Here is a 16653-nt window from a genome sequence, read left to right as displayed (position 1 = left end):
AAATAGTATAGTTTGTAAGTTATGCGAATCATAAAAAGATGTGGGTTAATGTTAGTGTTCTTGAATAGAGATTAGTGTTATCTGTTTTTTTTTTTAATTGGTTCATTTGAGAGGGATTTATGTACAATCCCGATTGGGCTGCCTTTACTGCTGTTTGAATAGATATTTTTTATGAAAATGAAATTTTTCTAGCTTTGCCTTAAAATATGTAAAAGGGTTACAGATTTTTTTTTCTGCAAAATATAAAATAGAAAGGATTATCCGACCATGAAGTAAATTTCAAGAAACACACTTTAAAAGTCTAAGTTGTGAAAATTTCAAAATATTTTTCAAAAAGGTAAATTTTTCAGTCAGTCAAAGGTGTGAAGATCAAAATATTAAAATTTTAAATGCGATAATTTTTTGATGCATTTTTCTATAAAATCCATTTTAAAATCAACATAAGTGATAAAGACTGTTACGTTTCCATAAAAACTAAATCACTTTTATTGACTGAACACTGCAAACTGAAATTTCACTTGCTTTTTCGTCAAAAAAAAATCTAAAAATGGCTATAGAAAAGAATAATTTGAACATTAGACATTAGTATTAATCATTGAAGACGATAAAAATACATTTTTTCACTTTAATTTTAAGTTCTCCAAATTCACGGTTTCTTCATTATCACGGTGTATTTTTTTTTGTGAGCGTGTTAAATAAGAAAAATTTTTGTTTTAAACTTAATGATGTTTCCTAAAAAGTTAAGAGGGTGATTTAATTCACTCAGCAGATAAATTCGATTAAGACAAGCAAAATTACAAGACCTTTTCAATCAAAGGTTGTAGGATTCTTCATTCTGTAAGAAGGTGAAAAGAAGGCTGATTGAACGAAATGACTTTTTTCTTGATAATCGTGACCTCAATGCTCAGAACATTTTCCATACCTTACTTTTTTTTGTTTCAAACCAATCGTCACTGTCGTGCTAAAAAATGTAAATTTCATTTAGCACAACACAAACAAACAAAATTGGGGTTTCGCCAAATAAGCTGCACCAGGACCGAGGTGTCCGTTTAGTTTTGATTTATCCGTCGTGAAGCAAGTAACGAAAAGTTTCGTATCCAGCATCATGTTTAAGGTGAGATACAATTTGGCGTTTGTGCCATATATTTGATTGATTGAACATAAAGTGAAAAACAAAAGAGCATAAAGTTCGTTGTTAAGTTAAAAAAATTTCTTTGATCTACAGAAATAAAATGTATGTTAATGGTGCGTGTTAAGTGACCGTGATGAACTTAATTTTATAGTAAATTTACTGAGCCGCTAAAAAATAATTTTTTTTTCATACAATTAGCAAAAAACACTCAAATGTCCCGATCTGCGATTTGCTGAAAGTAGCTAGTCTATAATTAAAAAACATTTTAAGGAACACGGTTAAAATCCAACGTCATTGAATTCTAGCAAATTTAGTCTAAAACGACACCTAAGTAACCATGGGGCTGCAAGGGCTGAGTATCTGAATATACATACATCTGTTGGAAAATATAATATTTTTTAAATTTGTGATTTATTCATCAAGTATTTTCCACTTATCGCTACCTTTTGCTAATTTTTCCGTATCTCTTTGTGATCCTTATCTAATTAAATTTTTTAAGAAATTTCCTTTTTTTGTCAAAGAATATATAAGATTCAAGCTTAAACAAATCATTTTCAAACCCAATTATTTAAATTTTGTTCAAGCCACATAGGTATTTCCAATGTTTTTTTTAACATTTTTTCAAGGAATGCTCAATTGCTTTGAAGCATACCTTTCAAAAATAAATAGCTTTGAAATTTTTTTTTATATAATTTGTTAAAAGGAAATGTTTAAAAGATTTAAATTTTCAGTTGATTTCATGAGAAGCTTACTAAATTTAATGGAAAATTTCAAATGAAAACGTAGGTAGAAGTGATATGTTCAAATTCCAAAAGGAATGTGTTTATTCAGACAATCACTGGTGAATCTAACCAAATTTGTATTAAATTTTATCTTCCTAAACAAAAATCCGATGAGATGTACAAAATAACACTAGTTTTCTAAAATTTAAAAAAAATCGTAAACTTCATCAACGGACCGAAATTTTAATTTGAATCAGCGCTGAATCCGAAAATCATATTTAAAAATTTCAATAGAACAGCTTTTGAGAAATGCTCCACATATGAAATTTTGGAAAAATAAAAAATGTACTTGGACTTATATTCAAATATCTCGAACTGCCTAACATTGTATTTAAACCTCTTTTTTCAATTTGCTTTCGATCATTTGAACTTCATTTTTACGAAGGTATAATCAACAGTATTGTTGATATTAGTGAGGTTGTTATAGAAAAAAAAACAACTAACAAAATGCAATTTTTTCTAGAAAATTTGGTTTTTTCGACAGTTTCTGACTCGATGGTAACATTTTAGAAGTCGTATTGTGTTTAATTTACTCATTATGTGTAAAAATTACATTTTGCGGAAAAAATACAATCTTTGAACGACAATAACTTTTTTGTTTTAAGTCCAATCGTGTTGCAGTCTTCGAGTTAAATTTTTGTCTCAAAATAGACAATAAGAAAAATATTTATAAACTCAATCAGACAATGAAGAAAATAGTTATTGTTAAAAAATTAGTGTTTTTTGCTACTCTCTTGCAAAATACCTTAGAATCCCATTCACGCTTGGGTCTCATATGCAACCCCTCCCTATGGTCAGATTTTACTGAATAAGACATTATTTTCTGATACATCGATAGTGGAGTAAACTATGATTTTATGCTTAAAAATCATACTGAACTCATTAAAATATGCTTTTAATGGCTTTGTTCTATCACAGCCCATGATTTCGTTTTAACGCGCCAATCGGAATATGCTGAAAATAGCATTGATTTTTCAAACCGGATAATTATCAGTAATAGTTAACAAAGAGTTAAAAACCATTTTTGAGCGTTAATTTAGACCAAAAACACCCTTTTTTTTAATTATTATTAGTCCATAGTCCATGTAAAAAAAAAAGCTTAAATCTGAGAGATGTGCACCACACGGTTTGTATAACATTGCCGGAATCTGGCTTTCAGGTGTGTTCGGCTGCTAGCAGATCCCGGCAATGTTATACAAACCGTGCTCCACACATCTCTCAGATTTAAGCTTTTTATGACAGTTTTAAACTTTTTTCTTCAGATTTGAGCTTTAATCTTCTTTGCTCTCAAGGCAAAAAAAAAGCTTAAATCTGAGGAAAAAAAGCTTAAAAACGAAATTCACCAAGACTTATTTAAAAGATGTTGGTCACACGATACATAGACAAATCGTGTAACGTTGCCGGGATCTGGCAGCTAGGCGCGTACTTGCAACACAGTTTTACTCTGAGGCTTTGAATATGGTTTAAAAAATCAAGTTTTGAAAGCAACTGAATGAATTTCAATGATAAAAAATCATAGGAATTTGTAAAAACACTATTATTCAACGAGTATACTCGTTATTTAAACAAAATATACGTGGAATACATAGCAAATCAGCGATTCGATTGGGTGGGGTGGGGCATAATAGAACATATTCCCCTATTGAGATCGTGGAAGGGAATTTCAAGCAATCTTTAATTACCTTTTGTTTGATATTGTTGCCAAAGTTCCATTAGCTTGTTGTTCAAGTGGTTCGATTTGATTAATTAATGAACATGGTTACGGTTTCAATTTTTTTTTAAAGCATGAGAACTCTATTGGTATCCGGTATTTAGGTAATTCTTGAAAATCAGTCATTTTTATCCGAAAACTTCAGTCAAATTGGTGTAGAAAAAAGCTGAAAATCGATGGTGACTAGGCTTTGTATTTCCTCCTTATTTAAGAGAAATTTTGAAAATTTTATGAAAAACATTTAATAGCTATAGGATAGGTTAATAGCTGTCAATTATTTTCTTGTGTTATATCAATAATTACGACGCTTGTATAATCTGATCCAGCAATGTTGTTAAACTCTTTTCATGAGAAAAAAAAACTATTTATTTTTGGAAAACAAACTTTTTTTTTGTAAATTGATCAATTTGCGGTATTATTCAAACAAATTTGTTGGCAGAAAATTATTTGAAGTTGATTTATGGAAATTTCAATTGATTTACATGTAGATACAAAAACTTTTCAAGAAAACGAAATAAGAAACATTATCGGAACAACGTCAGTATGTTTTCCATACAAATCAAAGGCCAAGTTGCAACCCTCATCTCCAATTGAATATCTGGAATAATAAACATGTTCCTGTGGACCAAAAAGGTGTTAGTTTGTTCGAATAAAAATTAAAATGGACTCATCAATCTATCTCATAAAACGAAATGGTTTTATGTGATTTTTTTTAATTGATAATTGAATTTTTAGTGCATCAAAATTATTTAAATTTTTTCACTGTTCTGAATTATGCTTAACCCTAATCCGCTCTTGAGTATCAATAGGACACTATTCGAATTTTGTAACTTGTAATTTTATTCGGGTGCAACCAAAATATACAATTTCTTTGGAGACCCTCGATGAATTCTAGAAATCTTTAATTTTGCGTCATTTTTTTAAGAACGCACCCTTAAAACGCAGGAAAAAAATTCCCTAATCAGACCTTGAGTGTCAATTTGACACTCCTCACTTAAAACCGCTTTTTTCTCCTGTTTTTCAACCATTTTGTACAAAATTTTAATTTCGGAAACTTTTTAATGTAATTAAAATTTGTTTCCAAACATTATTCACCTACAAGGTATCAATTTTCCGTTATTCATAGTCTAAGAAAAAGTCCAAAAAACATGATTCGGAAAAAAGACTGTAGATAAGCTATGAAATGCTTAAAAACTCACTTGGTTTACTGGAAAGCTGAAATTAGAAGCTGTACGATGCAAAGAATATATTTTTTGAAATTTTTTAAGACCCTGACCACAACAAATGTAATTGAGTACTGTAAAAACCATACATTTCAATCAATGAACCGTCAAAATTGTTTTAGTCATAGCAGATAAATTTTGAACAGAGTATTGGAAAGTTGACGTAGTTTGGCACAATTTCGCATCTTTAGAATTTTAAATTACGGAACACAAAAATTTTGACGAAGTTTCAAAGGTAAATGTTTTCGAATTTTGTGCCAGATTATTTAAACTTTCCAACCCTGTCTTCAAAATTTATCTAGTGTGACTGAAACAATTTTTACGGTGCATTGATTGATAAGTCCGGGTTTCCCACCTCTTTTTACATTTGTTTTGTTCATGATCTTAAAAAAACAAAAAATTAAACTTATGTCAAACGTATGGGTTCTAAATTCAGCTTTCTCGGACACTTGTTTAAATTTTTTTAAGCATTCTGTAGCTTATCTACAGTCTTTTATTTAGAAGCATGTTTCTTGAGATTTTTTTCTACTTTGAATAACGGAATTTAATGTGTTGTAAGTTTATAATGTTTGAGAAACATTTTTGAGTTATATTACTAAGTTTACAAAACCATCTATTTCATGGTGAAAAGTTCCCAAATAAATTATAATAATACAGACCCCGTTCGTTTTTGGCAACACGCCCGTGAATTTTATGTTGCCAAAATCGAATGTTGCCAAAATCGAACGGTTTTTTTTTGTCACTTTTTTATTTCAAATTTTAATTTTAAATGATTCAAAATTGATGTAAAACCTTATAATAGCATGAAATTTTTCGATTTGGCTCAATTATATTAGTTTTAAGCAATAACACATGGAAAAAATCGTGTTTTTACAGTTTAAAACTATTATAAATAAGCCAAATTGCAAAAATTTCATGCTAATATTACGTTTTACATTAATTTTGATTAAAGTGAAATGAAAATAGAAAATGAAAAAGTTACAAAAAAAACCGTCGTTTTAGGATGTTGCCAAAATCGAACGGTTTTTGCTCGGATGTTGCCAAAATCGAATGTTGCCAAAATCGAACGGGGTCTGTACTAAATTTCTTTAGAAAATCATCTGAGAAACACAAGAGATATATTAGTTTTAGCCAGGAATTTCAAATTGACACTTCAGAGACTGTAACGGGTTAGAATTTCAGGAACGGATGAGGGTTAAAATGAGTACCTCTCATAGTTTTGAGATTATAGGGCCGTAGGAATAACCGCCGCATGGGTAGGGGGAGGGGTAAGGTGACATTCTATGATATTTTTATTCGAACTATGCACACAGCAAATTATATTTTGCTGGAATCCAGCAAAATTTTTCTGGTTTTTGTACCGCTGGTTTTCCAGCAAAATTTTCAGGAATAAAAATTACTGGAAACGATCAGCAATCTCAGTTGCTGGGAAATCAGCAATCTTAAAGTGCTGGAAATAAGCAAATCCTTTAAAAAAAAACCGGAAATTTTTTGATTCAAATTTTAGTTTAAATTTCAATGGTTCTCAAGCCAGGCATGTGTCGAAATTGTGTGTATTCATTGTTGTAATTTGATCTTTATTGACATACTAGCTGACCCGTTGTGCTTTGCTACACCTTCCAGAAATAAATGTAATTTGTAAAAATTTATTCAAATTTAGATTTTAGAGAGCATTTTTTTTAAATCAAACTTCATCATACTTCAGAACCAACAACTTTGAAATGAGAGCTGCAGCTGCAGTTCTGAATTGCAATTCAAAGATGGTATTTATTATTTTCTGAAACTTGATCTCTGAACTCGTTTTTCAAGATCTGAAATTTGTACTCTGTACCCAAAAAAACCTTTTTAAATATGGCCCTCCTTTGAAAAGATCTTTATCTTAAATTTACATGGGAGCTCTCCCATCTTTTTCAATTTTGTCCCCCACTGCTTGAAGAAGGTAGGCAAATTTAACCGGCTCGATACCCAAACAGCCCTTACCATGGTAATGAAAAATATATTAAATTAGTTATGTATTAAATACAGTGCAAATTTCTTTTTTTCTAAATAAATTTACTACGGTAAACATATTAATATATTAAAAATATCAGTTGCATCACTTAATAAGTTCTTAGCGTTTTTTTTATTTTCTCTTTGAAAGTCAAATATTCAAAAATGAAACAAATTTCTAAGTTTACATTTGTTCCGTTTATTGGGGCAAGTGTCAATGCAAAGCTTATTTACAGATGCGTCAGGCTTTAAAATGGATTTAATACGAATTCCTGTTTTTTGTTCTATCAAGTTTCACTGATATATCTGCAGTATTCCTGCAATATAAATTTAGGTTTGTTACTCCCCTTTTGGTCTTTCCAACATATTGAATCATTTTAAAGATGAATTTCTTAAAAGTTTGACGTTTGCCCTTGCCCCACCGTGTAAGTTGACAGAAGGGAATATTGTTTTTAACACTTTAAGGGTAAACTAAAAATTTTGCGTCCAGTTGAATATCAGTTCTAAAGTCTCCCTTTTCAAAAACGAAGCGGATCAAAGATCTCTTTTATGCAGCCATCCAACACAAAAACACTTTTCATGTTAAGTACGTACTTGAATTGGTATGTAAGCAAAAAGTACGATGGTTTTTCAGAATTATTTAAAATAAAAAGCTCCCATTTTCATTTCTAAATTCGTTTCAGTTGTGTTTTTGGGCCGAACTAACAATTTCTAGAAGAAAACATTATTTTTAATTTTTTTAACAGTAAAAGTTGAACGTTTGAACATGTTCTAATGTTCCTTGAATGAAAAGTCGAATTCTACTTACATTAACACGAACTAAATATGGAAGTATTTATGCAAATCTTTCAATTGGTTTTGATTCGATTGATAAAATTCCAATCCGTGTCACATCGAGGCGTCATTTATTACCACGTGCTGTGTACAAATCAAATAAGCAAGAAAAAACACATCTAGGTTGCATATCGCCCCACGTGTTTGAGAAACAGGCGCTTTATTGTTAAATTTTCCAGCAATCAATGAACAGTGCTTTGGTTACTATCCTCTTGCGACGACGTTTGCTCGCCCATGGAGACGAAAAACAAACCCCTCAAAGAAAATATGCTTGGTTGAGAAATACGCGCCAAAATATTCCTGCTGATCAGTATGCTATGCCTGGGTTACTTTCCTTTTGCGACGTCGGCTTGCGACGCCTCGACCATAGAGACGAAAAACAAACCGCCCAAAGGAAAAAAAAATCTCAAGAAAATGGATGTCATGACTTTAATTTGTTTCGAAAAACTACAAATTTTGTATGGAAGCCTCTCCTTCCTTAAGTCGGATAGAGTTTTGACTATAACAGAAACCATCCCCGGTCTCAAAAACCCTCAGATGCCAGTTTTGACGATGATCGGTTCAGTAGTTTCCGAGTCTATAGGGAACAGACAGACAGACAAACATTCATTTTTATATATATAGACTAGCAGACCCGGTAAACTTCGTCTTACCATGTCCATTTTCGCTCTTTCGTAAACATGTCCTAGTTTTTTTACATATCCTTCCTTTCCGTTTACTCGAATTGTCCCTCTTAATTCTATCGGAATCAAACCTAAGAATTTTAACTAAATTCTACGGGTCTTCACATAAATAATCAAAGAAATACATACTTTCAATCAATCTTACATGCATCTTACATCTATATGAATACTTTTCATTTACTTTTCTGGGATTCGGATGCTTTGAATATTGCCGAATGGTATCAGGTATCAGCTTTCCGTTGCAAAAAACATTTTTTCAACACTCAACGTAACCACTCTTTGTAAGTTGTTCCATAAATAACAACATATAAACTGATAATATCTCTGTTTCATTTATTGAATACCATTTAGTTGATTTACTCCGCTTTGCTCGAGTTTACTTTAAGGTTGAAATCGAATTCAAAAGTTTCTCATTAATTGGAATTAATTGCATTAAAAATTTATGGAAAAAGTATTTGCCCAATATTCTGTCTAACGCAGCACTTTCAGCTCCCGAGTAGCTTCGGATCGTATATTTTTTAGAACCGAAGAAATAAAAAACATTAGGGAAGGTTTTTTACTAACCATTTTCAAGCAGCTTTTTGTTCACTATCCTTACCCTTGGAAGAATTGGTTATTAAATAATATCCATATTTTCATCAAAATCATGTCCAAAATAAAAAGTTCGACGTTTTTTAATTTGTTCGAGCAAAACATGCAAATTAAATTCCATTGAACACTAACCCAATTAATCAAGAAAATGATTTGTTTAGAAAGGAGCAAAATATCAATCAATCTAAACAGTTTGTTATTCAACCGAATTGCAGCATTTTTATTTTCTTTTTTATCCTTAAGTACAATTCTGCCAATTTGAACCATTGGTTCTAAAGATTCTAACCGAAGCATTGGGGTGTTCTGAACAGTGTTGGAGGTGATCTGCGATTTTATTTAAGATTATGTAATGTTTTCAAAATTCAATAACATTTTAATTGCAATGCAAGAAAAATCAAATAGATCGAAAAGAACTAATCTGTTAAGGCTACGGCGATTTCATGAATTCATGTAAATATACCATAAAATCTCAAAAAACATTTAAGTGTCTTATTTTTATTTCAAATTGTAATATTCAATAAACAAACATCGGGGCAAGAGCGAACGGATATCATCACAGTTCAACTTTCATATTCTTTCAAAACAAAATATCTAAGTATAGATTTGTCTCATTTATTGATGGAAGTGAAATCACATTGCTCTTTTTCAGATGCGTCAGTGTGAAGACTTTAAAATGAGTTTAATACTTGTTCCTGTTTGTCTTTTTTATCAACTTTCAATGATACATCTGCAGTTTATCTCTAGAATAAAATAATGATTGGTACTTCAATTTCACTGAACACTGTTTTATCATAAGACCTACATTTACAAAGACATTGAACAATTATTAATATCCGCTTCGGGATACCCTTTCTGATCATTTTAAAGAAAAACAATCCTTAAAGGTATATGTTTCATGGCTTAAAGGCGCGTTGCCACTTGTTTCACCGTGTGAAATGACAGGAGTTTATATAATTCTCAACATTTTTAGGTCATAATTATAATATTGGTAAAGATAGTTTTAAGCATAGATTAAGAAAACAGTCTAAATCATATTAAGTTGTCGAAGACCGTAAACTATAAATAAAAATGAAATAATAAATACTTATCAAAAAATTCTGCTTCTGGAATATCAAAAACAAAAAAAAAGGTTTTTAAAGTCTTTTCTATGTAGCCGAAATATGTTAAACAAAAACACACTTTTATTTATCTTCAGTTGAGCACATTTGTACATGTTCGAAAAATGTTTCTAGGCGTATTGGATTATTCAATCGTACGTAAATACGTCCGCAAAGAGTCATACCATTTTTTCATATGCATCAGTATCAAATTCATGTTTCTTAGACAAACATTGCTGGTTCAATTAACATGAAATCAAAACAGTTTTAATATTTAAAATCGTTTTAATGGTTTTGATTTGATCTGTAAAATATCAATCTGAGTCACATCTAGGCTTCATTTATTCATATGTGCTGTACAAATAAGCTAGGAATCAAGTGGAAAATAAAACACATCTAGGCTTCATATCGCCGCCACGTGCGATGAAATTATGTTTGGTTGAGAAATAGGCGCCCAAATATTCCCACTAAGCAGTATGCTATGCCCTGGTTACTATCCTCTCACGACGTTTGCTGGCGACGCCTCTACCATAGAGACGAAAAACAAACAGCCCGCCTGGCGCCCAAAGTAAAGAAAATCTCGAAAAAATCGAAGGCCATGACTTTAATTTGATTCAATTTATTACAAATTTAATGATTACGGACAATTGATGCAACTTTTTGTTGTTTTTATTCGATATAAACCGATTCGCATGCCTACAGAATATTCTAAAAATAATTTCATTTGAATCGTTTGGGTAGTTTCGGAGGAGTAGTACTACAAACACCGTTACAAGAGAATTTTATATAATAGATTGAAGTTAAAATGAATCAATATTCTTCCTGCAGCGGAATGCGGCTGTGCGCCGAGGCTTAAATATACCAGCCTCCATATGATCCTTGGTTTCATCGCACCATCGCTGAAATGTGGAGGAAAACAATGGCAATCGTAAATTTATTGAAATTCATTTGTCAAATAAAATTTACCTTCCAACTCCGTCACCGTCATTGTTGAAACGACAAACAGTCGCAAACATGCAGCGAAAAAAAAACTGAAAAAAAATTCAAGTTTGACAGATCGATTGCTGGTTTTTCAGCTATGCAGATCAAGTGCTGGGAAGCAAAAATTTCAATTGTTGGACGTTTCCAGCAATTTTTTTTTGCTGGAAATCGAGGCAAAAATTTACTGTGAATGGTTGAAAAAAAAAAACCGTTAAAAACATTTGTTGCACTTGCATTTTATTTTAATCGTTCTTTTAATTTTATAATATTTCGTTTCAAGTAGTAGTAACTTTTAAAAATGCAAACTCAAAACTTCAAACTAGTATGCTTTATTTGTTTGATGAAATTTTTCAGGATTAAAATAGGGAAAATAGATAGTTTAAATCATTGAATTTACTTAAGAGTCTGGTAGATTTAACTTATTTCATTTGAGCAAAGAATATGTTCTCTTATGAAAACCTTCAATTTCTTTTAAAAAAAAACAAAAAAATAGAAAATAAATCGACTTTTAAAGGTAAAATTGAGAAAATACAAATTAGTGGTTTCAACCACTTTTTTACAAACCGAATTACAAACTCTATCCAAATTAAATTTTAAATTTAGAAATTGCGTCGTAAAAAACTGGAATATTCATACGCCATGTTTATATAGATTTTTTTTAATTATATTTTATGCTTGTGATTTTCAGTTCATTTGTGTAAAAAACTGACTTTGATCAATAATTTTAAATTTTTCAATTGAATTAACAACCAAAATTATAATTTTTTATATAAATGAAATTTGAATTCCTCAACAAAATATTATTTTTTCTTGATTTTAAAATTCATTTTAAAGCTTATCTTTTTGATTTTGAACCTGAATTCAAGATTCGAATTCTTCAATCATGAATAAAAATGCTAATGCTTTTGGAGCAAATCTTAATTCATTTTTCCATATATTAATTTTCAATCCGACTTGTTTGTCAAAAAGAAATCAATGTCGAGAGAAACAGAAAAAATATGATTTTTCTAATTCAAGAACTCATACCTAAAAGCGTTGAACATTCACCATTCAAAAATTATGAAAACTCGTGCATTTCGTGTAAAACTGTTTTAATATACTTTGAACTACACATAACTCTTGAATCTTTTTAAAATTTAATTCAGTAATGTTTTAAAAATCCAAAACGCACATTATGACAATCTACCCCAGCACTTATTCACTTAAGTTGTTTTTTATGTATGCCTACTACCAAAGTTTAGCCTCTATACCAATCGTGAGTAATCAATATCATAGCATCATATTTGAATATGGGTACAAGTACTTTTTTTTTTAGTTTTACAAAATATAATATTTGGAGCATTCTTCAAAACCTATTTTTCTGAGAATTTTTTTAAATTTCATTTTTGGACTAGCTGATCCCATACGAACTCCGTTTCGTTTTGAACTTGGAATATGTCATGAACAGTTTTTATGTAAGTCAATTGCCGAACATTTTTCAGATGCACTTCCGAATTGATTGTTAAGTAATAATTGCAAACATATTGGACGATTACTTTTTTTGTCGTCTGCTACTAAATTTAAAATCAGGAATCAGTTTACCGTGCCAAAAAACTCCCGTTTATAAATTTTGACTTAATCGTTGCATAACAACGCAATTATTGCCAAAAAGTTAAACCCCTTTCGGTGGCCTCTTATACACTCTCTGATACCTGAAATTGATTGCCCTTCTCTCAAAACTCCCGTGTGCAAATTTTCAAAGCAATCCATTGCATAATAACGTCAATATTGCTAAAAACATTGAAAAATTAATTAATATGGACGACCCCTTTCGTCGACCCCTGGCAAAACATTTGACAACTGAAATCGATTGCCCGTCCCAGAAAACTACCGTGTGCAAGTTTTCATTACAATCCGATGTCAAATAACGTCGATATTGCAAAAATATTGAAAGGGTCATATGGACGACCCCCTTTGCCGACCCCTTACACTGAATTTAATACCTGAAATCCATTGTTCGTCCTTCAAAACTCTCGTGTACCAATTTTCAATTGAATCCGATGTATAATAACGACAATACCGCATTTACAGTGAATAGTTAATATGGATGACCCCCTTGGCCGACCCCTGTTTTTAATTTGGATGAGTGAAATCAATTTTTTGTCCCTAATAACTCCCATATGCAAATTTTCATCCCAATCCGATGTATAAAAACGTCAATATCACTAAGATATTGAAAAGTTTATATGGACGACCCCTTTTGCCAGCCCCTTAAACTGAATTTGATGCCTCAAATCGATTGCACGTCACTCAAAACTACCGTGTATCAATTTTCAGCTGAATACGATGTATAATAACGTTAATATCGCAAAAACAGCGAACAGTTAATATGGACGACCCCTTTAGCTGACCCCTTACACACACTTTGACACCTGAAATCAATTACACGTTTTTCAAAACATTCATGTGCAAATTTTCAACACGATCCGACAAAAAAAACGTTAATATCGCGAAAACAAATTTTGTCTTGTATGGACGACCCCCTTCAGAAGGGGTCATCCGTAAATCTGAAACCATTTTTCATCCTTCCTGGTCCTAATGAGCATCCATGCCAAATTTCTGACCTCTAGCTCTTAAGACGGCTGAGTCTATAGAGGACAAACAAACAAACAAACAAACAAACAAACAAACAAACAAACAAACAAACAAACAAACATAGGGGAGAGTGGGGATACTTGATCCCCTTTTCTTATTTTCACCATATCTTTTTGGAAAAATTTAGCAACTCGTCGCCTTCGACATTTTCTGACAGCTTGTAACTTCAAATTTCTATGCTCCAAAAATTAGAACGATACTTGAACCCGTTGATGAACTGGAAGCATTTTCGTGGGAGTAAAAAAATTGCGATTTTTCTGAAGTTAGGGGAGACTTGATCCCTTATTGAAGGAGACTTGATCTTTTATTCAGGAAGCCCTAATCCTTGAATAAAAATCAAACAAAACCCCAAGATAGAATGTTAATTGACTATTTTGGTCATGTTTGTTCTCATTTCACAATTTATAGCAGACATAAGAAGAAAATTCTATAACTTTGTCTCAACGCTAATAACATTGCATACTTAAAGGCGCTATTTTCTATAATTAAGGGAAAATTAATTATTTTTGCTCTTTTCTTCAGACAATTGTTTGATAAATATTAGTTTTTGGATAAATATTAGTAATTTCGTAATCAGAAATCATAACGATCAATTCAGAAGAAGAATATGCCGTTTGGAAGGGGGATCAATTGTACCCAATTCTAGGGGATCAATTGTACCCATAATCAACATTTTAGAAAACTTTTTCTGAAAAAAGTTAAGAGTTTTCCATTGCTTTGAAAATATGGCATTATGAAGTTCATTTTACGCTTGAACGATTCATACATTGGAACAAATATTTTTTCCATAATTTTTCCATGTAAGAAACATTTTAAAGTGATGGAAAAAGATCTTCAAGTTACATTTTGTGAAATTTTTCAAACAAAGTTCAATTACTCAAACAATTATTTTGTTAAATTTTTTAAACTACAAGTATTGTTATTTTGCTCATTTTGGCACATTTTTCTTGAACATTTGATCTTTGTAAGACATTCCAGTTTCGAGATATAGCTAAGGAATCAAGTATCCCCAGGGATCAAGTATCCTCATTCTCCCCTACAGAAATTGCTTTTTATATATATAGGGGAGAGTGGGGATACTTGATCCCCTTTTCTTATTTTCACCATATCTTTTTGGAAAAATTTAGCAACTCGCCGTCTTTGAAATTTTCTGACAGCTTGTAACTTCAAGTTTCTATGCTTCAAAAATTAGAACGATACTTGAACCCGTTGATAAACTAGAAGCATTTTCGTGGGAGTAAAAAAATTGCGATTTTTCTGAAGTTAGGGGAGACTTGATCCCCTATTGAAGGTGACTTGATCTTTAATTCAGGAATCCCTAATCCTTGTATAAAAATCAAACAAAACCCCAAGATAGAATGTTAATTGACTATTTTGGTCATGTTTGTTCTCATTTCACAATTTATAGCAGACATAAGAAGAACATTCTAAAACTTCGTCTCAACGCTAATAACATTGCATACTTAAAGGCGCTATTTTTTTAATTAGGAGAAAATTAATTATTTTTGCTCTTTTCTTCAGACAATTGTTTGATAAATATTAGTTTTTGGATAAATATTAGTAATTTCGTAATCAGCAATCATAACGATCAATTCAGAAGAAGAATATGCCGTTTGGAAGGGGGATCAATTGTACCCAACTCTAGGGGATCAATTGTACCCATAATCAACATTTTAGAAAACTTTTTCTGAAAAAAGTTGAGAGTTTTCCATTGCTTTGAAAATATGGCATTATGAAGTTCATTTTACGCTCGAACGATTGATGCATTGGAACAAATATTTTTTTCATAATTTTCCCATGTAAGGAACATTTTAAAGTGACACAAAAAGATCTTCAAGTTACATTTTTTGAAATTTTTCAAACAAAGTTCAATTACTCAAACAATTATTTTGTTAAAAATTTTTAAACTACAAGCATTGTTATTTTGCCCATTTTGGCACATTTTTCTAGAACATTTGATCTTTGTAAGACATTCCAGTTTCGAGATATAGCTAAGGAATCAAGTATCCCCAGGGATCAAGTATCCTCATTCTCCCCTATAGATTCAACGCCCGATTTCACATCAGAAGTGATCTTCAACTTTCTTAGTTCATAAATGCTGTACACTAGTGTTATTAATGAAAATCGCATCAACGATATCATCTTTGGGTTGACATTTTAATTCCAAGTTGTTCTGCAATTTGAGATATGTCATTTCTAATATCTATGTTTTATTTTCGTAACAAAAATAATTTAAATCCGACCTCAAAGACCCCCTGAATCCTTTCGACGCCCTCTAACATTCCAAAATTTGAGACGGAAGGAATCACTTAGGTAGATATTGGTTCAGATAGTTGCTTATAAAACCTTTAGCTTAAGAATTTTCAAAAAAGTGAAAATAATACATACAATTATTTTGCAATCAACTTATATGATCATTCACTTACTATGTATTTTTATTCTTCTGTCGATCCTGCTTTTTGTTTTGTTTTTTGGTTTAGATTTCCTTTTTCTTGTTGGGTCAATTTCTTTCATGAAAAAATCGTTTAACCATTAGGTACTGATTTTTTCCCTAACTTATAAATATTTCCAGATAGCGGCTATCGTTACTCTACTGGTGACGACAGTGGTGGCCAAACCCCTCCTCGAAACCTTGGTGGATATCGGAGGGTTGAGTTCCGAGGAGCTGGAGGGAGCGGAGAGTGCCCATCACGGCTATGGAGGAGGCTATGGAGGGTATGGCTACGGAGGAGGATTCCCTGGGATTGGAATCGGCATCGGTGTTCCAGTCGTTGGAGTCGGATACGGTGGATATGGTGGAGGACTCGGCTATGGAGGGTATGGCGGATACGGGGGCTATGGAGGTTACGGAGGGTATGGAGGTTATGGAGGATATCATCATCACCACGGATAATTGGAAGGTGAGATTTTTTAAAAGTTTTGAGTGATGGGGTTTTTTTTGAGTGAAAATAAAACTTTGGAAAATATTTGTATGTTTTTTTTACTGCTTGTAAACT

At 31.6% G+C, this 16653-nt stretch overlaps 1 protein-coding gene across 1 annotated transcript; it reads left to right on the top strand.

The window, feature by feature from the left end:
* Nucleotides 1-1045: 1045 nt before the first annotated feature.
* Nucleotides 1046-16593, top strand: LOC129757938 (keratin-associated protein 19-3-like). The gene is made up of 2 exons (XM_055755343.1): nt 1046-1114; nt 16230-16593. Exons 1-2 carry the CDS (start codon nt 1106-1108, stop codon nt 16548-16550), a joined length of 330 nt encoding a protein of 109 aa, XP_055611318.1. The 5' UTR covers nt 1046-1105; the 3' UTR covers nt 16551-16593.
* The last annotated feature ends 60 nt before the right edge of the window (nt 16594-16653 follow it).

Source organism: Uranotaenia lowii, chromosome 3 (assembly GCF_029784155.1).
Source record: "Uranotaenia lowii strain MFRU-FL chromosome 3, ASM2978415v1, whole genome shotgun sequence".
Classification (NCBI taxonomy): domain Eukaryota; kingdom Metazoa; phylum Arthropoda; class Insecta; order Diptera; family Culicidae; genus Uranotaenia; species Uranotaenia lowii.
This window is presented reverse-complemented; position numbering and strand designations above follow the sequence as displayed.